The sequence below is a fragment of the Terrapene carolina genome, unplaced genomic scaffold (assembly GCF_002925995.2).
Source record: "Terrapene carolina triunguis isolate 2854851 unplaced genomic scaffold, T_m_triunguis-2.0 Scaffold33356, whole genome shotgun sequence".
Classification (NCBI taxonomy): Eukaryota; Metazoa; Chordata; order Testudines; family Emydidae; genus Terrapene; species Terrapene triunguis.
The window spans coordinates 2817217-2844868 of NW_020697707.1; the positions used below are offsets into that span (position 1 = coordinate 2817217).

The 27652-nt window shown below is 40.4% G+C and overlaps 1 protein-coding gene across 1 annotated transcript in view; it reads right to left on the bottom strand.

Annotated features, from left to right (window-relative positions):
* Window positions 1-27652, bottom strand: part of LOC112108271 (cyclin-G-associated kinase) — an 88603-nt gene that overhangs the window by 38635 nt on the left and 22316 nt on the right. The window contains exons 10-20 of the mRNA XM_024202330.2: window positions 26920-27043; window positions 24115-24164; window positions 23876-24024; window positions 20078-20200; window positions 17500-17633; window positions 15908-16102; window positions 14603-14720; window positions 7217-7296; window positions 6613-6806; window positions 3899-4057; window positions 2258-2749 (exon numbers count right to left, since the gene is read on the bottom strand). Of these exons, the coding sequence (XP_024058098.2) occupies window positions 2258-2749; window positions 3899-4057; window positions 6613-6806; window positions 7217-7296; window positions 14603-14720; window positions 15908-16102; window positions 17500-17633; window positions 20078-20200; window positions 23876-24024; window positions 24115-24164; window positions 26920-27043 (1818 nt within the window). The remainder of the gene's footprint in view (window positions 1-2257; window positions 2750-3898; window positions 4058-6612; window positions 6807-7216; window positions 7297-14602; window positions 14721-15907; window positions 16103-17499; window positions 17634-20077; window positions 20201-23875; window positions 24025-24114; window positions 24165-26919; window positions 27044-27652) is intronic.

Sequence of the window (27652 nt, forward strand, 5' to 3'; positions counted from 1 at the left end):
CTTTCCGGCAGGAGACAACAATCGGTCCCTGCCCCCAGACATTAGTACTTACATGCTATTAGACAAGCAGAGCATTTCAGCCAATCACAGCCAAGGAAAACAATTATCCCTTCCAACGTAAATCCTTACTGACACTGTATAAAAATTCAGCCACAACGCTAGTTTTCTCTACACAAGCCATTCCCTCAATCTTGAGTCATTCATTTCAGATCAGCCCGCATTTATCCAAAAAGTCACATTAGTAGGGAGATCTAAAAAGAAGTCAGCAACAAGATAGGAATCCCAGAGCCCCAGATAACAAATTGTAACCAAAGTGGGTTGTTAAACTAGCAAAAACAAAACAGAACAGCAACAGTACAAGGAAGGCATGACTAAAGGTGATTCATGTTCATCGTGCTGACACACGAGCTGGAGAAGGCAGCAGCACAGTGTCCAGGAGGGAGCTACTTCAGTGACCACTGGCAGGGAGAGAACTAACTGGAACAGTATTTATACCCAGCAGGGGATGGCATGTGATGGCCAGCAAGAGGCTTGGCTCAAGCTCTGCCCTGTACCAGTTTCCCTCAAGGGTGAATGAACTTCAAGAACTAAGGGACTTCTACCAGTCTGACTCCAAAAAACTAGAATCCAGAAGTGATAATCCAGCCCTGATGTGTCTTTAGATAACATGATTATATTGCATATGATGCTGTAAAGCATGTTATCCTGAACACTGAATCTCATGCATATACAGCCTGCCTTTTGCTTCAGCATGCAGGTACAGAATCTCAGACATCGATCTGACTTAAGAAGGTAATATGCAAGTTGAAAAAACCAGTAGAAGCACCAGATATACTCATTCCTGTAATTCAACAAAACTACTATACGACTGTTACTTTCTTTATATAATGTAACAATAGGTTGAGGTGCATTTCTCAGTGCTTTCCCACGGCTAACAAGGGGCGCATAGTCAAAGGATAAACTACCCTGACTATAACTTTTATGGACTCCTGCCAATGAGAGAAAATGCTAAACCTAAATAATTTGATTTATTCAAACAACTCAGCAATAATGAAGCCGGAAATAAATAGTTCAGGGATCACATAAGTTATCTAGAATGCAGCAATGTAGCATGTAATTCTAGCCTTCTGTCCAAATCTGATGATTTTTCTGCATTTACGTCAGATCCCTTAACCAATTCCCAAAGAAAATGATGTCATTGTAACAGGGATATTTTAGCATGACATTTACAGTGATGAACTGGGAAAAAAAATTGGGTTGAAGGAACATTTAATACTACATTCAGCTTGAAGGAATTCTGCACTCTAGAATTACGACTAGTTCTAAATCAGGAATAAAAACGATGGATCCTAGTCCTTTTAGCCCTCTTAATAAAAGAAAGCGGGACTTCTATTACATAAATCAAAATAATTTGCGTTCTGAAGATCAGGCAGTTGGTAAGGTTTTGCTTAATTGTATATTCTCCTTGCACTTTAGTCTTATGTAGGTGCGGATGCTGAATTACATGAGGATCAAGACCTACCACTGGCCCAGTCCTGTCCACACATTGTTAAAGAATCGGACCAGTAACATCCAGTAGTTCCTTAATGATGTGTTAGTAACAGTTCTTGGAGCTCCTGTCTTGTGACAGGGATAAATGACTGTATACAAGTGCAAGACTCAGTAATGATTGAGTTGTCATCTTTCACTCAAAGCTGCTATCAACCTCTGGAAAACGAGAGGAAGAAATGGGTAATCACCCTTTCATGTCTTGGCAATGTAAGTTCTATGTACTTGGATCCAGAGACGAACATAAAACAAATCAACACTTTTGCATGCAGGACAGCACAAAGTTTTGCTTTTGCATGGATTATTTTTTTTAAAACAAAGTGAGATGAATTTGTGTAAAACTCAGCTGAAGCTGTACTTCAAAGTCGTGAAAATAGGGAAAAATGCAACACTGCCAATGTCATATTTTGAGTAAAGGTGGCTTTCAATGAAGGTTGTAAACTTGAACCATGTGAAAAGCTGCTAAGTGTTATGAAGCAATTATTCTGTCATAAGAAACAGACCTTTTACTATGTACTTTGTCTAAGTATTATGTGCCCCTTTTGCGGATTCTGATGACAGACTGCAACAGAACTTTTAGATATAGATCAAAACAGGGTACTAACATAGTGTACAAACAGAAAAATAGTAAAGCAGCTAATAATTATTGCCTCATTCAGTTATTCACACTATATCACAATTCCGAAGTAGAGAGAATTGAGTTACATACCAGCAGAAGGCAATGTTGTGGGTGGAGATGTACTCTGGTTACTGGCTGAAGGCTGAGGTTGACTGCTGAAAAAGAAGTCTGCCCCTTCGCCTAGAAGGTCCCCAGTAGACTCTTCTGAAACCTGCGACGTGCTACCCACAAACAAATTGTTCAGTAAGTCTGCGTTGCTAGATGAGCTCTTCATCTCTGAGGCAGTTTGATTCTGCTCTGAGGGAACATCAGAGTCTAGTCCCAATAAATCTACGTGGTCTTCCAACTGAGGTTCTTGTGGTTGGGCAGATGGAGTTTCAAAATTAGCTTCAAAAAATATATCTGCATCTTCTTCTGGAGGACTGGGTTTTTCTTTTTCTTCAACTATGTCTGTTCTTCCTTCACTAGGAAATGCAGCAAATTCTTCATCTGATGGGTCACTTTCATCCCTGTCATCAATCAGTCCAGGATGATTATCTTTGGACAAGCGGTCCTCTGCTCCAGGCTCTGGATCTCTTCCTTCTATTGAATGAATAAAAACAGATTTACCTTTTTATAACACCTTTAAGTTAACAGAATTCTCCTGCTCAACAAGGAGAAACCAGGTTCAAGTGCCAGGGTCTGAACTTAAAGTTCCTTGCACAAGAAGGCTCAGGGGGCAGGGACAGAGAAGTGAAGTGCCACTAGCTTGCCCTGCTCAGAAAAGGGGGGGGCGGAGGGCGGGGGGAGAAGAGAAGCTTGTTTTCCTGCAAGTTTAGTGGCTGGAGGATAGAGGCCACGACTGCTGCTACTGAGCACTAGCTACAAATGCCGCCCTCCCATCCCCGGCCTCTCGTGTCCTTCCATCCTCAGAGGCAAATACCCCCCTTCCCATAGACAAAGCCAAGGAAGCAAAATGGCTCTGCCTGCCAGGAGCACATGGACCGGAAATGTGACTAAGTAGTATATTCCTCCACCACTCAACATGTGCAACTATTAACGCTGCACAATTAAAGCAAACCCTTTGTGCTAGACAAGGAGATATGATCTGAGTTGAGGACAGGAGTGAGACACTGGGGAAGAGCCTTCAGTCTGACACTCCCCTTTGGACACTGAGTAAATTATGGTTTAAAAGGGCTTTGTATTATACTGCTGCTCTAAAATCAGTAGTAATGCTGTCACCAATGGCACCCCAGCAATTTTGCTGTCAAGTGCTGGGGAAAGCCAGGAACAGCGTGGAGACACAGGGCTCTCGGAAAACACCAGAGCAGGCAGGCCAGGTTTTCAGTCCAGACCTACTCAGTTCAGCTCATGCCAGAATTTCTTGGCCACTCCACCTGCTTGCTTTGCAGCCAGCATCCACAAAGGAAGGGGGAGGATACAGCCCTGCCTCAGTTTGATTTGTGAGCAGCAGTGCATACCTATTACCTTTACTTTATGCTGATTTGGAGATCCCAAATGAAGCTGGACAGCAACATTCGCAGACCTGAAAAGCTCAGTCCTTTTTAAATGGTTTTTACTTGCACTCTGATGAGGCAACACACAAAATTGAAATAATCATGATCTGTCCCTTTGCTTCCATTATGTAACAATGTGCCAACGCTGGAGCAATCCTTGCAGGTGGGGGAGAGACAACTGAAGTATTGCACAAGAGATTAGTCCTTTTGGTAAAGAATTAGTAACTTCACCTACCTTCCCAATCCAGAGTATGGAAGAAGTTATTTGCATCAGTGCTGCTGCTCTGTGGAGAGTCCGGCTCTGTGGGTGTGCTTTCGGGAGACTGTTCCGATTTGGACTCTTCTGCTTCGTACTGTGCTGTTGAACCTGGCTGTCTAGGCAGCTCAGGTTTACCTGTCAGATGGAATTTCAAACCAAAAACCTTAGACATACAGTTCTGACATTGGAAAAATTCAGATTGTGTCAATCCAAACATGCAGCACGTGGTATCTTACTCAAAAACATATCAAGGTGGCAGTCAGGAAATAACTCTTGCTTGGATCTCATGAGCAAGCTGCTAGTCTCTGTCTAGGGAAAAGCCCATACAGCTGTGAATTTAGGATGGAGTTTTAACCCTGGTTTCAGCCACACACGTAACAGCTGTGAAATTAAATTAAGGTATCAGACTTAATATTCTAGTAGAGTTTTGTGTCCTATATTTAAACTGATGTGACTCTACTCAAGTCAGTTGCCATCAATTTCTGGTTCTTTACTGCATACCAGTAACACTCTGAAGATATTACAAAATAGACCAAGGTGGACAGGAGGGCTGTGAACAAATCACAGCCATTTCAAAACAAGACACAGAAAGATCGCTCCGTTTCCCTTCTCCCACAAAAAACCCAAAAAGAACAGGTTCAATGAAACTCATAGAAAGTACTTAAAGTGTAAGGCAACAACAGTGTACCACTGATTTAGGATACAAAGCTGTCAACCTCAACTTGGAAGCAGGTGAGTGACAGCACCCTGCTCATGCAGGAATTGGTCATTTTCCTTACTTCAATGTCAGGTGCTGAGCTGGAGGGATATTGTCAGAAGCTAGGGAAGATTGCCTTATCAATGGCTCTGTAGTCTCACACAAGAACAAGAGCTCCATGCCAAATCAAAGAGTGGACACCTAACTGGCGAGAGTTTTAGCATGGGAATTACTTCATTTTGGAAAGAATGGGGTGCATACATGGCAGTAAGTTGAATTATCAAACACAGAACAAAGTATTTAACTTGGTGAACACCCCACATCTGCTCTGTACATGGCAGTCTGTAAGGGTGCATCTACACAAGGTGGAGGTGTAGTTTTCAACTCAGTCTGATTGAGCAACCATGCTAAAAACAGAAGTACAGCTGTAGCAGCGGGACAGGCTAGCCACCCCAATACCATCCTGCTGAGGACCCTAAGCATGTACTCAGAGCAGCTAGCACGCCCCACCCTAACTACGTTCTTATTTTTAGTGCGCTAGCTCAAAACTAGTGTGCACACGCCTACCCAAAACGACAATTATCCTTCCAGATCAAGTGTTGACATACCCTAATGCCAGCAGCGTAGTGTCTGACTTACTGGAGTGCTGCAATAACATCTTTGTTTACAAACCAAAAGATTCACAAAAAATACAGTATGGGATATGCTAAACATTGAAAGGGTCCTGCCAACTCAGCTTTGGTCCCATGTTTAAGTTTTGTGAAAACAAATTTATGAATATCTAAGAAAAAACAACAACATTTTTTATCTTAAATTTCAATTAAAAAAATATATTTTCACCTCCAGTTTTTCAAACCCAAACATTTCAGGGCTAAGAATCTAAATTAAATCAACTTCCAGGATTTTCTTTTTCTCAAGAGGAGGCAAATTCAGAAAGTAAAGGAGCATAGTAACTAAGTGATTTTTTAAAAAATTCTCTCACTTTCAATACTAACATCTTAGATTAATGTAAAACAAAAAATGTTGTTCACAATATGATTTAGTTGAGTGTCCTAACTAGAATACAATATAAAAGGGAGATTTATGTTCAGGAAAGAACAAGGCGGCTTAATGCAAAATGCAAGCCTGGCAGAAATATACTTTTCTAAAAACATATGAAAAAGGGGAAAAGTGACTATGATGGATCAAGAGAAAAGTGAGGAAAAAAGCAAATACACTGAGTTAAAAAAGATAAAAGAAGCAGAAAGACAAGAAGTGAGGTCTTACTTATTCTCTAAATACAGCCATGTTAGAGAACATTAAAGAAAGGATGAAGGAGTGGAACATGAAAACTAATGAGACCAAGAAAAAAGCAAACATTAAATATAGCAATCCTGGCAAGAATTACTAAAAATATATCCAGAACGAGGAAGTTGGCTAAACAGATAAGATGCAATGTTAAAAAAGTAAGATCCCTTCAAGAACAACGGACACTCACTAATGCAGGGAAATCTTAAGAGAAACAAACCATAACTCTACTGGACTATGCACAAGAAACATCTCAATAACAATATCTTTTGAACTATGGGTATGAAAGGCCACTTATGGAGAATGCTAGAATACTTTGAACTGCATTGATGAAAGTGTAAGCTCAGCTAAGCAGCGAAAGCGGAGGGAATTCTCCCCAGGTTTTGGAGGCGAAGGGCTCAACTGCCAAGTATTTTTGTTTGATGTGTCACTCCAAATAGGGCCTCCAGAGCTCTGGGAAAAGGTGAAAAGAGTGCCAATATAGATAAAAAGATTGGGCTAATTACAATCTAGTATTAAGGAAAACTCCTATTCCTTTATAACAGGCAAGGGTACTGCACAGCTCTTCACAAGAATTAAGTTTTCCCTTTTATAGGTCTGTTTAAAAATTTGTCTGAAAACTAAACAAAATGAGTCCTGAACTGGAATGCTTTAAAAGGATAGGAAACAGGCTAAAGTTTCTAATGCCTCCAAAGTTAAGCTTTACCAAATTTCGATAAAATCTCTTGTTGTTCCTCCCGACTGGAGAAAAGGATCTTGGGATTCAGTCCCTTTATGTTCAAGTTATCCCATGGTGCTCGTTCACTACAGGGTCTGTCTCTGGGCTCCACCTCCACTTCCAGATTCACTTGAAATAAGTCAGGATATTTCTCTTGAATGTCACAAGCATCCAGATCATACCTGTAATATGGCGATGTAATAAAATCACAAATCAAAAATCTTTCAAGGCAAATATTCAATCAGCCCATCAGGTTCACTGTCTTGGACTGCAGCAAGTTAAGTGACTAGTATGTCTATGGAATTGGTGTGCAAAGCATAAAACCAATTGGATTGGGTTACTTTTTCCCTGTTTAATCTCATAGGGATGATTTATTATGAAGAAATTTCAAGAAAACCCCTCATCAAGAGACGCTGAGTCAAAGGAAGTGTGGTCAATCAAAAGCCAGGACTCATTTTGTTAAAAATGAAAGCTATCATTTTCCCCACACTAATAAACATACTCCCCCCCCCTCCCTAGATCTGTTGATCTGGCAAGTAAAATAATTTGAAAAAAGTTTCTGCAAGTTGTGTTCAGCAAAATATTCACATACTTAGCAAATTTCACTGTGGTGGCATTCCGGGGCACAAAACCTGTGTGGAACTGAATCTGGAACATCTTCATTGAAGCCATCTATGGGGAGGAGAAAACATAGGATAATTACATAATTCTGTGTAACAGAAGATAAGGACTCTGTATCTTACTTTCCTTTTGGTGGAAAGCGTTTTTGATATTCATGAAGGCATTCTCTTTCAGTTCAGCTTCTCTAAATATATAATAGCTCCATATAGCATTTTTCTTGGGATGGCTGAATTTGGACTTGTTTATTTCAATTTGTCAAGTAAGTTGGTAGTATCAATGAAGAAACACCATCAGAAATAAAGACACAAGGAACCTGATTCTAATCTCACTTACACCTGTACAAATTGGGAAAAGCTTCATCAAAAGCTAGTACAGCATGCTCAAACTCACGACAAGCAGTGGCAGATTAGCCTGCTGGGAAGCAGGGAAAGCCCCCACGCCCCAACCCCACTACCCGGCAGGAGTGCCAGGCAGGCGGGGCAGGGCAAGCCCCCACACCCCAACCCCGATCCCCGTCAGGAGCGCTGGGTGGATGGGGGAAGCCCCTGCGCCCCAACCCCGCTCCCCAGCAAGAGCGCCGGGAGGGACTGCAGGCAGAAGGGACGGGGAGAAGCCCTTACCTGCTCTTGCCCAGGGCCCCACAAACCCCTAATCTGCCTCTGAAGACAAGACATAATTCTGTAGGGTAGAACTCTGGATCTTTCAGTAGCCTTTTCAGAATAACTAACACTTACAGAATCCATCTACAGCATTGAGGGAGAACGGCCTAAAGAGAACTAGATGTATTAATCAAGTGAAAGTTTGTCAGCATCTCAGTACTTATGTTTACACAGTATGTCATGTGTATGCAAGGACTTCTATTCATTTCCTGTGCAATATCCTGGCTGTCAATCTCACACTGGCCAGCATAATAGGGGTTTTTTGAAACTGATCCATGATATCCATCTAACTTATCCAACTCTTCCTTCTGCTGACAGACAAGACGATTTTCCCTTCTGCAAACACCAACGTAAGTAGTTTGCCTTTATTTACACATATACATCAGTCCTGGAAGAAAGGTAGCCAAAAAGTACACAGGGCAATCCATCCTTTCAGGAATCTCAGCCCAAAGCTAATGCCAGGTTCTCCGAGACCAAAAGAGAGAGCAAACTCCCCTGCTGCTGCCTGCAATGCTCCCTCTCCAAACACCACTGCTTCTTGCTCAGAGTAGTTTACTATGAAGGTAAAACACAGCATGTCTTCCCAAGACTCAAGAGTTGCTCATACGCTAATGAAAAGAGCATGGAAGATGTATAAAAGCACTATCTGGAGATACCTGCTGTAATATTTGCAACACTATCAAACTCAATCTAAATTTGACTCCGAACTTCAAAAAGGAGTTTAAAAAAAATGATATTTTCAATAAACGTATTGTGAACAGTACAGATCGAATAATCCTCTTTCTTGTTGATGTGTTTGCACTTGATTACGAAGAGCAGCATTTACCAAATTAACGTACATAAACTTAAGGCAAAGCAACATGTTTCATTTTTAGTTTTAACTGCTATTGTAACATCTTCATTTCAGTCAAAATCCATACACGACAACCCAGTTCTACAGAATAACCAAGTGCAATTTGGAAGATCAGAATTGGCAAAGTCACATTAAGGTCAAAACAGGCCAACTCCATTATTGGGGCTGTCACTGCACATACCAGTGTTGTGGCTTGGAGTTCCACTAGGACAAAGAGCTAAAATAGCGAGATCATGGCAATTTAAAATGTCAATGTCCAAGAGTCTTAACGGGTAAGTGCTGAGAACTTTGGAAAGTCAAGCAACTTATCTAGGAGCCTAACTTTACGCACATATTTTTTAAAAGTCTTGGCTTTGTTCAAGAGAGGACAAAATGTCTTACATACCCTCCTTCCAGTAAGACACTGCTCTCCTGGTCTGTGGCTTTTGAAAAAAGTGAAATCAGCTCTACGTATTTTGTAGCCAATAACAGACATTTATAGTTTCAAATAGTAACCTTCAGGGCTAGTTCTCCACTTTCAATGCACTGGCAGCAATTTTCATAGTCAACAAATATCAGTGTTCCATTTCCAGGAAGTGGGAAAAGCTTCTAAAAAAGGCACCAAGAACTGCTTATGACTGGATAGTGGCCTCCCCCAACATTTAACCAAATGTCATTAAAGCAGCTTCTTCGTTGAATGAGGAGAAAGATTTTTCTGATCTGGCAAGAGTCCAATTAAAATTCCACATGGAAAGCAAGTTTTCCAAATAGATGGTATGTCAGCCACAGGCTACATGTAAGATACAACAATTGCTGGAGCAATGGTCTGATCCAGTAGGTTAAATCCTACCGATTCATACAGAGATCTCAGACTTTAAGGCCAGAAGGGACCATTATGATCACCTAGTCAGACCTCTTGCACATTGCAGGCCACAGAACCTCACCCACCCGCTCCTGTAATAGTCCCGTAACCTACGGCTGAGCTAGTAAATCCTCAGATCTCGATTTAAAGACTTCAAGTTACAGTTGACTCCACCATTTAATCTAGTTCAAACTAGCAAGCGACCATGTGCCACACTGTAGAGGAAGGTAAAAAACCTCCAGGCTCTCTGCCAATCTGACCTAGGGAAAAACTCCTTCCTGACCTCAAATATGGCAAATCAGTTAGACCCTGAGCATTTGGGTGAGACCCACCAGCTGCACACCTGGGAAAGAATTTCCTATAGTAACTCAGAGCCCTTCCCATCTAGTGTCTCATCTTTGATAGCTGGAGATATTTACTAATGGCAGTCGCAGATGGGCCATATGTCACTGTAGGCAACCTCATCATACCATCCCCTCCATAAACTTATCAAGCTTAGTCTTGAAACAAGTTAGGTTTTTTTTGCTTCCACTACCCTCCTTGAAAGGCTTTTGCAGAACTTCACTCCTCTGATGTTTAGAAACCTTTGTCTAATTTCAAGCCTAAAACTTATTGATGGCCAGTTTATATCCATTTGTTCTTGTGCCAACATTTGCCTTTAACTTAAATAACTCCTTTCCCTCCCTGGTGTTTATCAATCTAATTTCTGGAGAGCAATCATATCTCCCCTCAGCTTTCATTTGGTTAGACTAAACAAGCCAAGCTCCTTAAGTCTCCTCAAGTAAGGTAGGTTCTCCATTCCACTGATCATCCTAGTAGCCCTGCTCTGCACCTGTCGCAGTTTGAAGTCATCTTTCTTACACACAAGAGACAAGAACAGAATACAATATTCCCAGTGATGTCTCACCAGTACCTTGTATAATGGCAATAACATTCCCTTACCTCTACTGGAAACACCTTGCCAGATGCACCCTAGTATTGAATTAGCCTTTTTCATGGTCCCATCACATTGGTGACTCAGTCATGTTGTGATCAACCAATACACCAGGTCTCTCTCTTCCACCCCTGTTGTTTCCAACTGATTAAGTCACCAGCTTACAGCAAAAAGTCTGGTTAGTCTTTAAATGCATGGCCTTGCTCTTTCCACTATAAAATTTCATCCCATTTCTATTCCTCCAGTTTTCAAGGCCATCCAGATCTTCTTGTAGAATATTGCAGTCCTCCTCCGTGTTGGCAATACTCCCAACTTTGTTTCACCCACAAATTTTATTAGCATATGCCCACTTTTTGTGCCAAAGTCATTAATGAAAATGTTAAAGATTAGTCCCAAGACCCATTCATGAGGAACTCCACTAGTAACCTCCCTCCAGTCTGGCAGTTCACCTTTCAGTATGACCCCTTAAACCAGTTCTTTACCCACCTTTCAATTCTTTTATTAATTGATATCTTCTCCAATTTAGCTAATAATTTCCCATATGGAAATGTATAAAAAAATCTTACTGGAATCCAGGTAGATTAGATTAATGCATTTGCTTTGTTTAGAAAATCAGTTATCTTTTCAAAGAAAGAGCAGATTGGTCTGGCAGGATCTCTCTTTTGTAAAACTATGTTGTATTTTATCCCAATTACCATTTACCTCTATTTCCTTAACTACTTTTTCTTTAAAAATTTGTTCTAAGACCTTGCATATAATTGAGGTCAAACTAACGGGCCTGTAGTTTCTTTGGTCACTTTCTTTTCATTTCTTAAACGTATTTGCAATTTGCCAGTCAGAGTACGACTCCCGAGTTTAAGGATTCATTAAACATCGTTGCTATTGGGATCACAATTTCATGTGGCAGTTTCCTTTAATATTCTTGGATGGAGATTATCTAGGTCCCCTGACTTGGTCATTAAATTCTTTGAGCTAGACTTCCAACTCAGATGTGGTAATTTCTACTTCCATATCATCATTCCCATTAGTCACCCTGCCAATGTCCACATGCTCCTCATTCTTATTAAAAACTGAGGCAAATTATCTTTTATCTCCACTCCATCCTCTGTGCTTCGCAGTCTCACTTCTTTCTTTATTTTCATGGCTAAAGAATCTTTTACTGTTGGTTTTAACTTCCTATGCAAGGTCCAACTCTGCTTGGCTTTTGGCAGTTCTCACCTTTTTCCCTATATTTTCTGGAAACCTAGCAAACCTAGGAAATCTGAAGGAGGAATTACAGATTGAGCGAAGAATGTGTAGTAGAGAAATATAATGGTGAAAAAAATCTGAAAAATTAACTTCTACCAGCACTGAAAGTATTTGCATAGACGACTAAATGCTTTTATCCATTATATTTGCATGCTAAAATAATTGTTTTCAGAACCTGTGTGTGACAATAATTCCTTGAATTCTGTAGGTAAGTAATCCTGAAATGTATAAATATTTCACATTTGTATTTCCAGACTTCACTATGGCTACACCAAAGCAGAGAAAGCTAGAACTTTTAGTGATTTGGGTTGAGAGAGACTTCACATGCAAGAAGAACAGGAGTACTTGTGGCACCTTAGAGACTAACAAAATTATTTGAGCATAAGCTTTCGTGGGCTACATCCCACTTCTTCGGATGCATAGAATGGAACATATATTGAGGAGATATATCTACGCAAAAGAATTAATGGGCACAAATCTGACATCAGGAATCATAATACTCAAAAACCAGTGGGAGAACACTTTAATCTGTCTGGTCATTCAATGACAGACCTGCGGGTGGCTATTTTACAACAGAAAAGCTTCAAAAACAGACTCCAACGAGAAACTGCTGAACTCGAATTGATATGCAAATTAGACACAATCAATTTAGGTTTGAATAAAGACTGGGAATGGCTGAGCCATTACAAACATTGAATCTATCTCCCCATGTAAGTACTCTCACACTTCTTATCAACCTGTCTGTACTGGGCTATCTTGATTATCACTTCAAAAGTTTTTTTTCCCCCCCCCCTCTTACTTAATTGGCCTCTCCGAGTTGGTAAGACAACTCCCACCTGTTCATGCTCTCTGTATGTGTGTATATGTATATCTCCTCAATATATGTTCCATTCTATGCATCCGAAGAAGTGGGATGTAGCCCACAAAAGCTTATGCTCAAATAAATTTGTTAGTCTCTAAGGTGCCACAAGTACTCCTGTTCTTTTTGCGGATACAGACTAACACGGCTGCTACTCTGAAACCGTTCACATGCAAGCTTTGCTTTTATAGCCTGAAAAATGTTAGCATTTTTAGTTGAAAGAAAAATCATGAAGCAACAATATTCTGTTGCCTCCTGCAGCGTGAAGGATAGTAAGGAGACTATGCACTGAGCCAAACCACAGATGGAAGCAGGACACTGGAATAGATGGACCTCCTAATCTGTGCGGGATGGAAATTCCTGGAATCCCACTTTGCTATTGGCCCAAATACCTATTCCAGTTGTGGTCTCTGTGTTCTGGATATTAAAAAAGATTATATCTATCTATCTATCTATTAGAGAGAGAGCGAGAGCGAGAGAGAGCAAGAGAGAGACACACCTCTACCCTGATAGAATGCGACCCGATACAACACGAATTCGGATATAAAGCTGCGCTCCGGGAGTGGCGGGGCTGCGCACTCCAGCGGATCAAAGCAAGTTCGATATAACGCCGTTTCACCTATACGGTAAGATTTTTGGGCTCCCGAGGACATATATACACACCGAGGTAGAGGTGTGTGTGTGTGTCTATATATATATATATATATATATATATATATATATATATAAAATCACTATCATGTAAGTTAGCAAAGAGGTGTGTTATTAAGGTGCCCCACTTGATCATGGCAAAGTATATTATATGCCAGCTCTCTTGTGATGGAGAAAGAAAAGGAAGTCAACCGCTGAATGTTAAATGTGCTAGGATGCATGCTATCTAGTTTATGCAGCTGTCAGATGGCTGGACACTGCATGAATACAGTGAGGCCAGGCACCAAAACGGATGTTGGGGGAAGGGGGAAAACGTCCCTATTTTTAGAGATGTTGAGCATCCATAAAACATGCTGACTTCAATGGGAGCTACTCCGTGCTCTGCACTTAGGTCCCTAAGTGGCTTAATTTTTCATAAATGTGCGCTTTGGATAGTAATTTTAGGTGCACACACTGTGAAAATCATAGTCCAAGTGGCCTCATTTCATCTTAAGAAAAGGAGTGTCAATTCTAGCTAGAGTTAATCACTTACTACGTGCTCTGAATCCTGAAGAATCAAACAGTGACATTTTATATCTAAAATTCAATCTCCCCAGAACTGGGAAGGATGGTGGTCTCTGTTTCAGTGAGAGTTCAGATAGTCCACACAAGTTCAATCTGATCCTGTATCACAGAATAAGTCAGGAAACATAATTCTGTTTTTAGCAGCATTCCAAACAAACATTTTAAACAACTGTAATCAGACAGGCAAGAAGGTAGCTGTTTAAGATTCTGTTTTAGTGATTTACTCTTGGCAATTAATGTGATTAGAGAGCCTGTATCATACTGCAGTTTGACTTTTAGACAGAAAAAAGTAATCAACCTTCCTTTTGGTGGGAAATAAAAACAACAGATGAAGACTCCTGGCTAACACACAAAGTTCTGATTTTTTGCCACTTCTAAATAAGGAACTTTGGCAGAACTGCATGGAGAAGTAAGGGGCAGGAGCTCCAGGCATCAGACACTGGGGATAACTACCAGTTGTTGAAATGCTTGCTTACCAGAAAATGCTGCAAAAGGAGCAACTAACTGTACACTTCTTGTCAGAATGCTGACCAGAGGCTGCACGTCATGACAGGATTGAAAGGGAAGGTTGAACTCCTAGCCAAGCCACCTGAACACCTCAAACTCTTTTCTCAAAGACAGATGAGCGCACAGAAGGGGAACAATCAAACAACTAACAAACAACACAGTAATCATGAAAGAGACCATGGGGATTGTTCTGCATTGCAAAGAATAAACCCTGTAAAGGTTCCATTAAGTATGTCATTACCTTGGCTTGGAGTCTGCCTCCTAATGTCGACCTGGCATGATAGATCACAATGAGAACATCACCTTGGACTGTTATACCCAATGGGATTACGGCTTTGCCATCCTCAGTTTTGAAGTCCCTGAAGAAAAAGCACATCTCACATTAAGTTTCAAGAAAAACAACTGCTTTGAAATTAATGTGTTTTTACCTGTTCTGTCTGCTTACTCCAGGTCCCTCTAGGCAACTTAGAAATTCCACAACTTTTTTTTACTATGGAACTAGGGCTTAGATATTCAGGAAGTAACATCTTTTTTAGGAATTGGCCCTCTCCCCGCAGGAGACTGAGGCCCATCTAGACCAGCCTCCTATCTTGCACAGTGGCAAAGAATCAGATTGCTGTTACCACACTATTGAGCTGACCATAAAACTAGTTACCACGCTACTGTATTCATCATAGCAGTGAGACACGATGTTTTCCTAATGCCCGTTCCTACTGCTCTCCTTAGCTTATTGCTCAGTTAGATAGATTATCCCCCAAATTTGCTTCACACTCAATGTCCTCCTCTCAAGGAGGAGCAACCACCTTTTCCAGCTTCTATAACAGTATGCAGCTCTGCCCCTTGAAAGGATCAATTTCATAGTTGCAGAGAGCTGCGGGTGAGGTCTGAGCAGGCATGTGAAAGTTGTCAGGGGTACAATGACAGACCATCACGCTAGTAGCACAGATGCATCTGCACATGCTGGGTTCCTGAAAGACCAACTCTGAGCTGTAGTCTTCCACCACTTTTCCATTTCATTTCTCTGGGAAGCTCTCCTAATCCAGTGTGTTTAGAAGGTGCAACCCCATTTTTATCCCCCATTTTTAACTCCTGGAAGCAGGCCTGACCTTCAAATGTCAGTGGAATCTTTCTCCGCTCCTCCTTAACACCAGAGTTGGGATTTGAAATAGACTATTATAATAATATGCTGCTGGTACCAATTCTTTTCCTGCCTAGGTTCCAGACTCTCCCAAAAGCACAACCTTAACACTGGTTATATCTATCCCCTGCACAATACCACAGGTTTAAATGCGCGTCTGAATACTAACTGTCCGCTGCTCTGAGACTGTGGATGGAGTTAGGCCTTCCAGACAGAACTTGGGTAGAGTATCACCAGGTCTGCCCTCAATGACCCCCAAGCAAAGGCAGGACAGACCTGTCCTTTCAATGCAGAGTTTGTACGAGAGGTGTATTCACTGCATTCGCACAGTCCCTTCAGGGAGCAACGTTTCAGTATTAAAACAGCTCCAGAAAGAGTTCAGACTTACGTTTAGGAACCTGCACTTACTTCATTTTGTCATATTCCTGTGAGGTAGTGGTCACTCTTTCATCCCCAACATAAACTTCACAAAAAGGCCTACAGCCATTTCGCAGCTTGCTGAACAGAGGAACTGGTGTCATGATAATTGATTTGATAAGGATTGGCTTGCTGTGAGGAATAATGGGTTCTTCTGCCATCATGTCACACATATACTCTATATACCTGTCAAAACAAGAGGTATTTGTTCAGAAAAACAATACAGCCTGGAAATGCATGATCTGAAACTTAGCTTGTCATTGTAAATATTCGATTCCACAATGTTCCATGACACCATTACTCATAAGCACAAGGGAGTATATTTAACAGCACATTAGGAAACTTAAGTCTGATTTTATAGATTTCAAAGTCAACCTTGCATGGAAAGAATGAAACGGAGAAAAGGGGAAAACAATCTAGATGTGTATGTCTAACACATTTCACCCATGGCCAAAGGAGAGTTACTACAGCGGTATCCATGCACAAATTCCCATACTGTTCTAACTTAGGCACCTATATGGCCCCCCATCAACACAGTAGTTGAGTGCCTCAATCTTTAAAGCATTTCTCCTCCCGACACCCCTGTGAGGTGGGGAAGTGCTAATATCCCCATTGTACAGATGGGGAACTGAAGCACAGAGGGAAACAATGAGCTGTTGATGGTCACACAGGAAGTCTATGGTGGAGCAAGGAATTTCGCCCAGCTCTGTCAAATCCCAGACAAGCATTCTAGCCTCCAGACCATGCTTGGATTCATCCTTGTCAGAATGCACCGACTATTTCAGTAGTAGGGCTTTTAAAAAATTAGCCAATTTTAACCAAGTCGTATCTAATTAAAATATTTCTAAACTGTAGTGTACAATTTTGCTCCTCTGCAGTTTGCTAATCCACACACCCCCTTTTCAGACATCTCTTTATTCTGAAAGGCAAAGATTTATCGGCAGATGCTCTAGTGAAGTTATAGATTTCAGTATTTTTACAAAACCTAAATACAGTCCACCTGAAAAACTCAAGTTATGCTAGTTGCCAAAATAGATGATACAATGCATAAAAAGATATGCATTTACTCTTTTTAAAGGAGTATATATCCTCTTATTCACTAAATATGCAATGAACTGACTTCAAGTAAGTACTTGTTATACTTTTGGATTCTGTAAGTCTGAAGAGCGTTCAGACAGCTGGAACTTACGTCCACACTGAACAAGCTTTACTTTGTCTCTTCCACATTTGAGGATATAGGTTATACTTTGCTTTGTAGAGAAGTATTTAGGACAGTTTTCACTTCAAGCATTTTACCACCTCAGCTTTCATTCTTAATGTAGTTCCAACACACATCAGGTTGATTTGTTCAGTAACTAGGGTCACATGAATAACAGATTCAAAAATCTTGCAGAATTCAAAATTTACCCAGCACACAGGTGACTCATTTGGTTTTGCAAATGTTCTATCATCCTACCAGGCTAATTCCTAAATCAACTACCTCGTCCTACAAATCGGTGTGCTAATTTTTTTTTTTTTTTTACAGTACATGCTCATATGTAGATTTGCTTCAACAATGCTTTGAAAAGAGATTGATACTGTACCTTTTATGAGAAGGCCAAATGCCAGGTGGACAGCGTTTCATACTGAACATATAAACCGCAGCCTCCGCAGTAGTGAAGAGACGGCAAAAACATAAAAAGGAGCAAACTACAACAGCAGACGCTGCTCTTCCATCCTACAAAAAATGGTGACCTAAAGTTATTAAACCTAGTTCAAAATGTTAAGAAAATTACTGACGAACATGCCTGTCTACATAAGAAGCCAAGTTCATATCCTTTATTTCAAGTTATGAATTAGGCATAATTTAAGTTGATCATGGCTGGTTTTTGAACCACAGTTTAAGTAATAAAGCCTTAATGTTGTGGGAATGTAGCAAATTTCTTTAATAGTTAAAATTAAATGTTTTTCAAGATGAAACACAAAAGCTAAGCAGGAAATAAACAGAATTAAGTGCTCATTTGAATGCTATTACTGAGTAGTTACTAACTTTAGCTTTATATTATCTCAGAGTTCTGAGTGTTCATTTTCTTAGCATCAGTACCCTAAAGTTTTAACCACATAGTCTGGCTGCTGAGTGGGAGATCCATTTTAGGCACTTCTTCTGCTGACAAGCTAAGGGGCTTCTGTTACAGTGCCAGCAAGTCTTGAGGTGTACAGGAATAACCGGCGAAGCCATGCAGTCAACATCGGCTCCAATTCCTGCCTGGCGATACATCTTTGGTAATTACTCATGTATTTAGAGGAACACAGAGGGAAGTTTGAGACATTAAAGAAAAATTCTTGAGCAAAATTTTCATTTTGACAGGGCAGAACATTCAGGAAATGCAACACGATTAAGACCACATAAGAGAAAGAAATAGTTAATTGGTAAACAAGTCTCTGATGACAAAACTTTACAATTCATACAGAAGCTTGATCATTTACAGAATGGAAACAGGAGAAATGTCAATATAAAGGGGATGTGGAAAAGAAAAGCATGGACTTCAGTTAATTTCTCCCACCACATTTTGATGGGAGGGTGGTGACAGGATATAGTAACAAAGCTAGTGCTTGGATCAGAGCAATCATTAAGAGATTAATCCAATGCAAAAAAATTCTGAGACCGCTGAACTCTGAAGATTCCCCCTCCAACAGCCTCAAAGCAAGTTAACAGATTATGGCTACATTATTTCACAGTAGGAGTACAACCTTCTTAAAATACTATGTACACCAGCAAAATATGAATTTCAGCAGTGTAGGTCAAATATAGCCATTTGGTGAACTATTTAAACCGGAAGGCTTATTTAAATGAAATCACTGTAGTTTTATCATCAAGTTTTACAGGTGATTATTCATTAACGATGACCATCATTTTGTCTGCATAAATCCCAAGTTATTAGGCTTTACTACAGGTGAAACAGGTAAGGGAGGGGGTATAATGCTGAAGTGCAGCCTCCTGGCAGCTACTTCATCCTATGGGCTAGAATGGCAGCTTCTGCACCAATTGTGAAGGAATGGTAGGGCCACTGGGTGTGTTATTAGAGATCCCACAGCCCCTCTAAGTCCAGAAGACCCTCTGTTAAATGCAGTTTATGTGGGGCAAAAAGCTTTACTTGAGGTCTCCCCTCAAGAAGATTACTTACTTCTAAAGTAGCTGGGCTTATATTATGAAACACAGTGTTACTGGTTCATTCAGCGAAGGCCTCACTGAATGGGTAAAGAAAAATTATAAATCCTTTACGTTAATCCTTAATTTTGTTTTTTCTCCGCTCCTTGCATGCTGTTTCACCTCTATGGGGAAATATCAACAGAACTATGATCATTATTTAGACACAAGCTAGTTCTCTGGAGTTTGTTTAGCTCCTGGATCACATCTTCCGAATGAAAGACGCTTTAGGCTTATGCAGTTACTTAGAAAATTCACTGTATCTTCTAATTAAAACCACCAGTTCAGAAACTTCTTTTGTTTTTCTGGTTTCTAAACAGAGGAACTTCTAGTAAGAAGAATCTGAGTTCTGCATATGGCCGGTATTGCTCATTTCTATTAAAGAAGAAGAACTTATGCCAGTACTATGTGGAATGTCTGGCCTGTAGCCATACCTCACTCAAGCTTTCCATCATGTCACATCTCAAACAGGGCTGAACCATGTACGTGCATTGACGAGAGATCTCCATAGACTATTGCAAGAAATGGAGTTAACTCATGAGATATCGCTCCTGAGTCTGTACTGAAACAGTGCCTCTAGCATGGTAGTTAGAGACACTACACTGGTGGAGCTACCATCTTAGAGGTCAACTGGATTCCTAAACACGCATGGAATTTTTAATGATCACAGCTTTTCTTGTAAGAGCTGTGCATTGACTAATGTTGTACTGGGAAGCTGGGAAGTAAAAAGGGAATGTATTTCACTTTCCTTCTTCTTGACCTATTGACCACCAAATTGGTGAAAGTTGCACTATTTTACCACACAGGCTCCTTTTCTTAAAAAAGAATAAATAAATAAATTTAGACCGCTACAGAATTGGCTTAAGACGGTAAAAATCAATGTTACTCATACACAAGAATTGATTGATACTGCAATCCTTGCGGTCACCTAAAGCTGGACTAGATGAAAAATTTCAGATGTACCTACTACTTACAAGGCAGTGTACAATGCAAACTTTTTTGTGATCTTGCTTTAGCCATAAATGCATGTTCTTGCAAATGCTGTAAAGGTTTTGAAGATTTGGTGCACGTCTTGCTGGCCAACCACATTCCGAAACCTGGGTTGGGGAATGGGGTAAGAGGTAAGAAAATAAAAGTGACTACTACAACACTTATATAAGCTATAACAACAACAAATTGGCAGTTCTGTAGGTAAATATTAAATCCAAGAACAAATTAAACAGGAGCAGTCTCAAATAAGCTCTCAATTTGGATAAGCTCTTCTCAATATTCAGCCCAAAAGGTCCTTAATCGTGAGTGTTGTCTCTGAGTGCTACAGAAATACAAATAAATAGCTACAATGTGAAGAACAAACAGTCACTATTAGAGAATGATGCAAAACAGCTCCCTTCTAGCTCATATTCATAAGCTCAGAACTTTCTTAAACATTCACCTTTTGGGCTGAATTTTCTCGTGCTTGGTCTCTGCTCAATAAAAAAAAATTAATTGAGAAAAATCCTTTCAGCAATTTCTGAGTTACAACAGATTATAAACAACCTGCCACTGGTAAAAAAATAGTCTACATTTTAAAACAGGATTATAAAATGGGGCAAAATATGAAACGATGCTTTGTGATAACAAATAGATACAAATAGATGCTTTAAATTGTTCCTCTGAACCCAACAAAGAAAGTTTTAGTTTAGACCACTGAGCGTGCTCAGGGATAGATTGATATGGCTTTCACAGAATGGATTGAACTTCGCTTCATCACAGCACATTTTCTTGCCCAGACCGGCAGCTGCAAGGGCTGCTGGTGGGACAAGCTGCACAAGGCTGTTTAAGTATCAGAGTGTAAATCTATGTTACAATAAAAATACCTACTGCACCAAATCTCAGAGGCTGGGTCAGCTGGCTCAGGTGGGAGGGTGAGGGGCTGTAAAATTGTAGTGTACACGTTTGAGCTCGAGCTGAAGTCTGGGCTCTGAGACCACCCACATCATGGGGTCTCGGACCCCGGGTTCCCGTCTGAGCCTGAACATCTACACTGCAGCCTGAGCCCCGCGAACCTGAAATCAGCTGACCCAGCCCATCTGCAGCTTTATTGCGGGGCTTTTATTGAAGCATAGACAGACCAACAAACACTACGTAATCCTCCAAAAGAGAGGTCTTAACGTCAGGGTCAGAAAAAATTGGCAGAACGGAGAGTTCTGCTGACTTAGGCAGGTTCTGGGCACCCAGAAACTATTATATTAGAATGGACAAAGCTATTACATTAGAATGGGAGTCAGAATAAGCCAGGAGAGGATTCAGAACTAGCATTAACTTCAACTGTAACTAACGCAAAAGACAAGAAAGTTCTGAGAAAGCTTTGTATTGGTGGATGAGCATAGGAGCGAGAATTTAAGCATGAGTTCGAGAAATAGCTGCCTGCTAGGCCTAGAGTATCCACCGATGAGGAAACATCCATTTTGCAATGGCTAGTAAGCAGAGTATTGAAGTTATAAGCATGTTGTGTTCCTCTGTGATCGTAACATCACAATGAGTCTCAAAGGGGAGCCTTTATGGACAACTGAAGGAGTCTTGAATGCTGTTAGCTTCTGACATGGCTGCTTTCACTCAGCATGATTCTAAATTTAGAGTAAGTGTCTTCTTTTTGTGTCTACAACAATGAATTAATGAGTCCAATTTGTAGCAGGATTATATTGTGGGGATAATTTTTTTGTCCTGCTAATGTCCAGAGAATTAAGAAGCATGTCCTTCAGGTGTATGAGGTTCAAACAAAGATGAAAAGGGAAAGCTTCCTGATTCAAGTGAAACAAAGAGCTTATTTTCCAGGATAAATTTCTGCTGTGTGAAGGAAACTTTGTTTTTGTAGGTCCTCAAATACCTCTGGCCATTGATGGGAGCCTTATCAAGATCAGTTTGAGCAACAGCTTTTGACAAGTGCAGATCCAGTGTTACCTTCTGACTACAATGGAACAAGTAAGGACCATGTCACTGACCGGCTAAATGAACAGTAAGGGCTGACAAACTTCAGGAGGTCACTGACGGCTTTGGATTTGGCAATTTCAACAGTGCCTTCACCCGTGCCAAGATGGTGCGGGCTGTTACTGCCTGGGCAACAGACACTTCAAATATGCATGCTAAGGAACTGTATATCTTATGGGTAGACTCGAGTTTTCTGTCCAGGGAATGAGATCTCCGTAAACCGCAAATGTGATTTGAATTGGAAACTCTGGATAAAGTCAGATTTATTTATTTTATTTTATTTTAGGAAAAGTGGTGTATTTGGAGGACCTTTCTAAATTTTTTCTGTTTTTGGTTTTTTTGTTTAAGTGTTGGAGGCATGTCACTGATTAAGCTCTTACTTTCAGGATTTTTCTGTTCCAGATGCATTATGGGTCACAATAATCTTGGCATTAACACTGTGCACCCCAGAAACAATTAGGCTAAGACCCTAAGGATCCCTCAATCTTTCAGACTTAGTCACTTTCCAGGCAGCTTTAGGCAAACAGCTCATCCTCCCCATCTTAACTCCAATCCTCAGGCTCCCATTTGGAGACAGAGGGAATTCTCTTTTAGGTCTGAGGTGCTACCTCGTGTCCTTCTATGGCGAGGAGAGGACTTGTTGGAGGAAGGAGTAAATGGCAAGGACAGGCCAAAGGAAAGCAGGCCAGTGAAATGCATAGTGCTGGGCAGACAGATGATTTGGGGGGAGAAGGGGGCAGTTATATGGATGAAGAAGGGATGTTAATGGAGAGATCCCACCTTACAGGTTAAGGTCCAAGAAGGGACCTGGAATAGATGAGACTTCCAGACTATCCAATATTAACACCTCTCTGGAGTGAAAGATCTCCCTGAGGGGCTTGGACTCCTAGCTGTATAAAGGTCAAACCAAAGCCTGAAATGTATAGTACAAGGAGATCTGGGGACAGCACTGGGGCATGGTTCTGCTAGAGGGCTGAGGTATGTCAACCTGAGACTTTGCCGTTGAGCCAGTCATAGACTGGTTGAGAGACAGGAGTCAAAAAAGGAGCAAAGAAGTGTTCACTGATACTTTACGGCCTACCTAGCTGGTACCTTCTATCCGGTTATGGAGTAAGTCATGTCCTCACCCCACCCCCTTTCTAGGTTCTGCAGAACTGGACAGGAAGGTTTCACAGAGACGGGCAGGCTGGGCTATGCTGCACCCACCATTTCAGGAAGCAGCAAGGAGTAGGCATGGCTAGATCGCTCACTTGAGGAAGGGTGTCATTCGGGGGCTGGGTCCAGATGGAAGTCAAGAATAAGGAAGAGAGAGATGAAAAAAGGAGAAATCCCAGTAGTGAAGCCATCATAAGTAGTTCCCACGGTAGGGTGGGAAGCCTCTGCAAACAGGTGGAACACAGATTTGTTTCTGAACAAGTGTCTGGTCAAGTGTAGTTGGTCTTTTGGCCTCGAGATGAAAACCTTGCCTTTGTTTCTTGAAGTGAAAAAATTCTCTAAGTTATATCTAGAGGGAGGTTCTGGGTGCCTAGATGTTTCTTCACAAAGCTACACCATTCCAGTAAGTGGACAAATCCTTCCTATTAGCAAGTCTGAACTGGTAGTAAAAGCATGGCACAGGTAATGTTGCCATGAGACCTTTAACTTTTGTAATTGCTCATTTGTGATTTTTAACTATGCATCCTAAACATTGGATTGTAGAAGATTTTAGCATGTAATACAACAAGAAGTGATAGGTCTACTCAATTTATTGTGTTGAAAGACCTACTAAAGGAAAAAATCAATATGCAAGAAAAACACATACAGACCCTATTATGAAATCTTGAAGACCTGTATGTTCTTGGAGATAGATTGTAAACAGCATAGTGTCCAGGGTGTTTAGAGTCTAAAAATAACCGCACATCTTCTATGTTATTTTTGATGGCAGATTCTACACCTTCTGCTGGAAAGGACATCACTGAAAACAGAACACCACCAATGTTTGAGGTATCAACTTTTACAAAACCACAGTTAAAAACAATGATTAAGAAAGATGAAGCTATCATACCAGCAATTCTGGAAGTGATATACGATATATCCAAATCTCCCTTTGCATAACTGAAATAAATAAAAAAAAAAAAACCACCTCTAAGTTAATATATTAAAAAAATGAATCCATTCAAATGCAAATAGAAATGTCTGATGCAGTAGTTTATTCTATTAATGAGCTAGTATGGAGATCATTTTTCCATTTGGGAATATCGTCAGTAAGAGCTCTGCTTAAACCAGGACAGCTGTGCACTACAGGATAAGGCAAATACTGCAAGACCAAATACATTTAACTGAGAAAGGCAGCTGTTGTGGACATTGATTAGATTTTCAAATGGAGACTTTTTTTTAAAAACAGACAGTTCTTGCACTTACACACGAGGAGGCTAATGAATCTTAACCAGTGCAGTTATAACATATGGTAGCATGACTAAAGCAACTCACCTGCCTATCAACTTCCAGCTATTCAAACCTTTTTATCAGTATCTTCCTACGTTAGGTACTTCTACGGACCTCATTACTACAGTATCACAGCATCTCAATCTTTAATGAATTTATCCTCAACACTCTATGAGGTAAGGAAGGGCTATTATCCCCATTTTACAGATAAGGAACTGGAGCACAGAGATTAAGCGACTTGCATAACAGCACACAGGAAGTATGGGGCAGAGGAGAGAATTATGCCTAGATCTCCCAAGTCTCTGACTAGCACCCATCCTTCTTTCCTACACAGGCTCTTATTGCCTAAGCAGTAATTAACTGTTTCCCATTTTATGAATTATATTTGAATTCTATTTTGGAGACTATCTAGTAGGTAAATTGAATATTTAAGATTCACTTTAGTTCCATGAAAAGTAGCCAGTATGAATTTACAGAAGATAGATCATTGCTAAAAATGAAAGGAAGATGTTATGTATATACAGCATTTGAATTGAAGAGTAGCTTTTGAAAGAGCTTCAAGACACTAGCAGGTAAGGTACCGTATTGTATTGTACATGGGTGGGCCACATAGGTAATAATCTGTTCAGCGATAAGTAAGCAAGCAGACAAGAAAATACTGAAAGGTACAGAAAACTAGATCAAACTACAGTTAGTATTTGAACAATTTGTTACAAAGGGGTTTATATCTGTCTAGGACATGGAAGATAGATTACTGCCGTTACAAGTCATTTATATACAGTATACAGTATGGTATACGGTCTCCTTTTTTCCCCTATATAGTATACCATACTGTATACTGTATACTATATAGGGGAAAAAAGGAGACATCACCACAGTGAAGCCTTCTTGCAGGACAGAGAACAGAATAAATGCTAGCATTAATCTTCAGAGATTCTGTCTGCTCCACCACTGAGCTCCTGGGGACTTTGAAAATAGGGGGCAGTTAAAAAAAAAAAAAAAAAAAAAAAGTCCAAAACAAAAACACTTTGCATTTTTGTAGCACTTCCCAAACCAAGATCTCAAAGTGTTTTATGAAACTTGACAGCTCCCTTATGAGGCAAATTCCTATTATCCCTATTGTACAGATTAAGGAACAGAAAGATAAAGCACAGATGACTCACTCCAGGTAGAGATCTGACCCAGTCAGGAATAGAAACCTGATGCCCGACTTCCATGCTGGTGTTTCACCCACAAGAACACCCTTCCTCTCAAAATAGCTCAGACAGACAAGGCATACAGACAGAGAAAAATGGAAATCTAATTTTCTATAGGTAAATAAGGTAATGAAGGCACATTTCTAAGGCCAGTTAAGACAGACTCCTCTAGACAACACTTGATTTATCATTTACTGACTGTCTGCTCTAGATGATCAAGCAGTGTTCATTTGACCTTCAACATGGATCAATTCACCCAGGTGCTGAAAGGGGAAGTGGTCTAGCCATACCAATATTTATGCCTTTTTCTGGTGGAAGTAGCCCACTAGTCAGTCCTCATGCATAGTGGGAAACCTAACAGGAAATGAACAGGGTGGATAAAAATCAATGATTTAAAAAAAAAAAAAAAAAATGGATTTTTGTATTTAAATCGGATTTTTTTGATAAAATGCTTTTTGATGAAAAAACTATCTAAAGATAGTTTTAATTAAGATACATTATAGTTCAAAGATATCTCATCATGGAATAGGGATTATAAATTCTAATTCTATAGTATGAGACAATATAATCATGCAATGTTTAAGAAAAGTTTTGTAAATGAATTCCAATAGTTCATGGATTAGGGACCCAATCTTATGGGGCTCCAGGGGCTTCTGTATAGATTATTTAGGTTAATCTTTCTATCTACCCAATGGGACTCAGTGCTCAGTCTAGAAGATACCATCAGAGATGCTTAGTTTTGCAGTTCTCAAACTGTGGATTTCGCTCTCCAGAGATAACATGCTTGTTAACAGCCTAAATGTTTTTAAATAAATAAATAAATATATAGAGGTGAGAAATAAACAGACCTCAACCCTATTGTCCCTCTGCAAATTTGTGTACACAGAGTCAAGTACGCGAGCTCTGATTATTAGTAATGGGCAAAGCAAGGAGGCTGTCTGTCCAGGTGCCCTACTTGGGGGAATTCTGCTATACATTGCAGGAAACCATTCTACAGTGACTTAAAGATTCATTTAATTTAAAATGTTCTTTTCCAATTCTAACTCCTACGACATAGTTACCATAGTGATTTTTACATGAGTTCATAGTGATGAAATTTTAAATGGAACACTACATACTGGCATATTTGGCCTCATATCAGCACCAGCAGGATGCGTTTTGGAGTTTCAATAGGACACTTCTGACTTTCCCTTTTAGAAATTATCAACACTGATGTTCTTCCTACTTACTTGGCCACAGACTGGATCACTTTAGAAGAAGTATCCTTGATGTTTGTGAAAAACCGTTCTGTTCCACCTTTGAGAATATCAAAGAACCCTCCGTAAGACTGGTCAAGTTCTGCAACTGTCAGGCCTAGAATTAAAAAGCAAATCTAAAGTTACAATTTAAAACAAAACAAGGAATGTAATGGAACTGTGCTCAAATTTCTCTTCACAAGGCAAAATCAAACTGAACTGCCAACAACTTAAGATGTACAAAAACAGGATCAGCCTTCCCGTCACGCTCAGTCCCAGAACGAAGCTTTCAACTTCTGAAGAACAAACTACACAACAACATTTTTCCATGTTCCCAACTATGGTGGTAAACTAGAATAGTCTACAGGTATTACATTTATAAAACATGTAACAAGCCATTTTACATCTCTTTATGAAGGAAAGACAGACCACCAAGTGTCTGGCTGTATGCATTTCTGTCATATCACTGTTTAAATCAGGGGTCTCAGTCTCGGCGCACAGGCCATCTGTGGCCCAAGAACCTCCCCATTGCGGCCCGCGGAGGAGACACATGCAGCCACGCTGCCGGCAATGTCTGCTGCAGGTGCCGCCCCTCGCAGCTCCCATTGGCTGGGGGAAGAGGGACAGAGATACCATCACTAGTTGCCATCATGGAGGCAGCATCATTAGTTGCCGGGCAGAGTCAGCCATGGAGGCAGTGTTCCTTTTTTCCCCACAATATAAACAA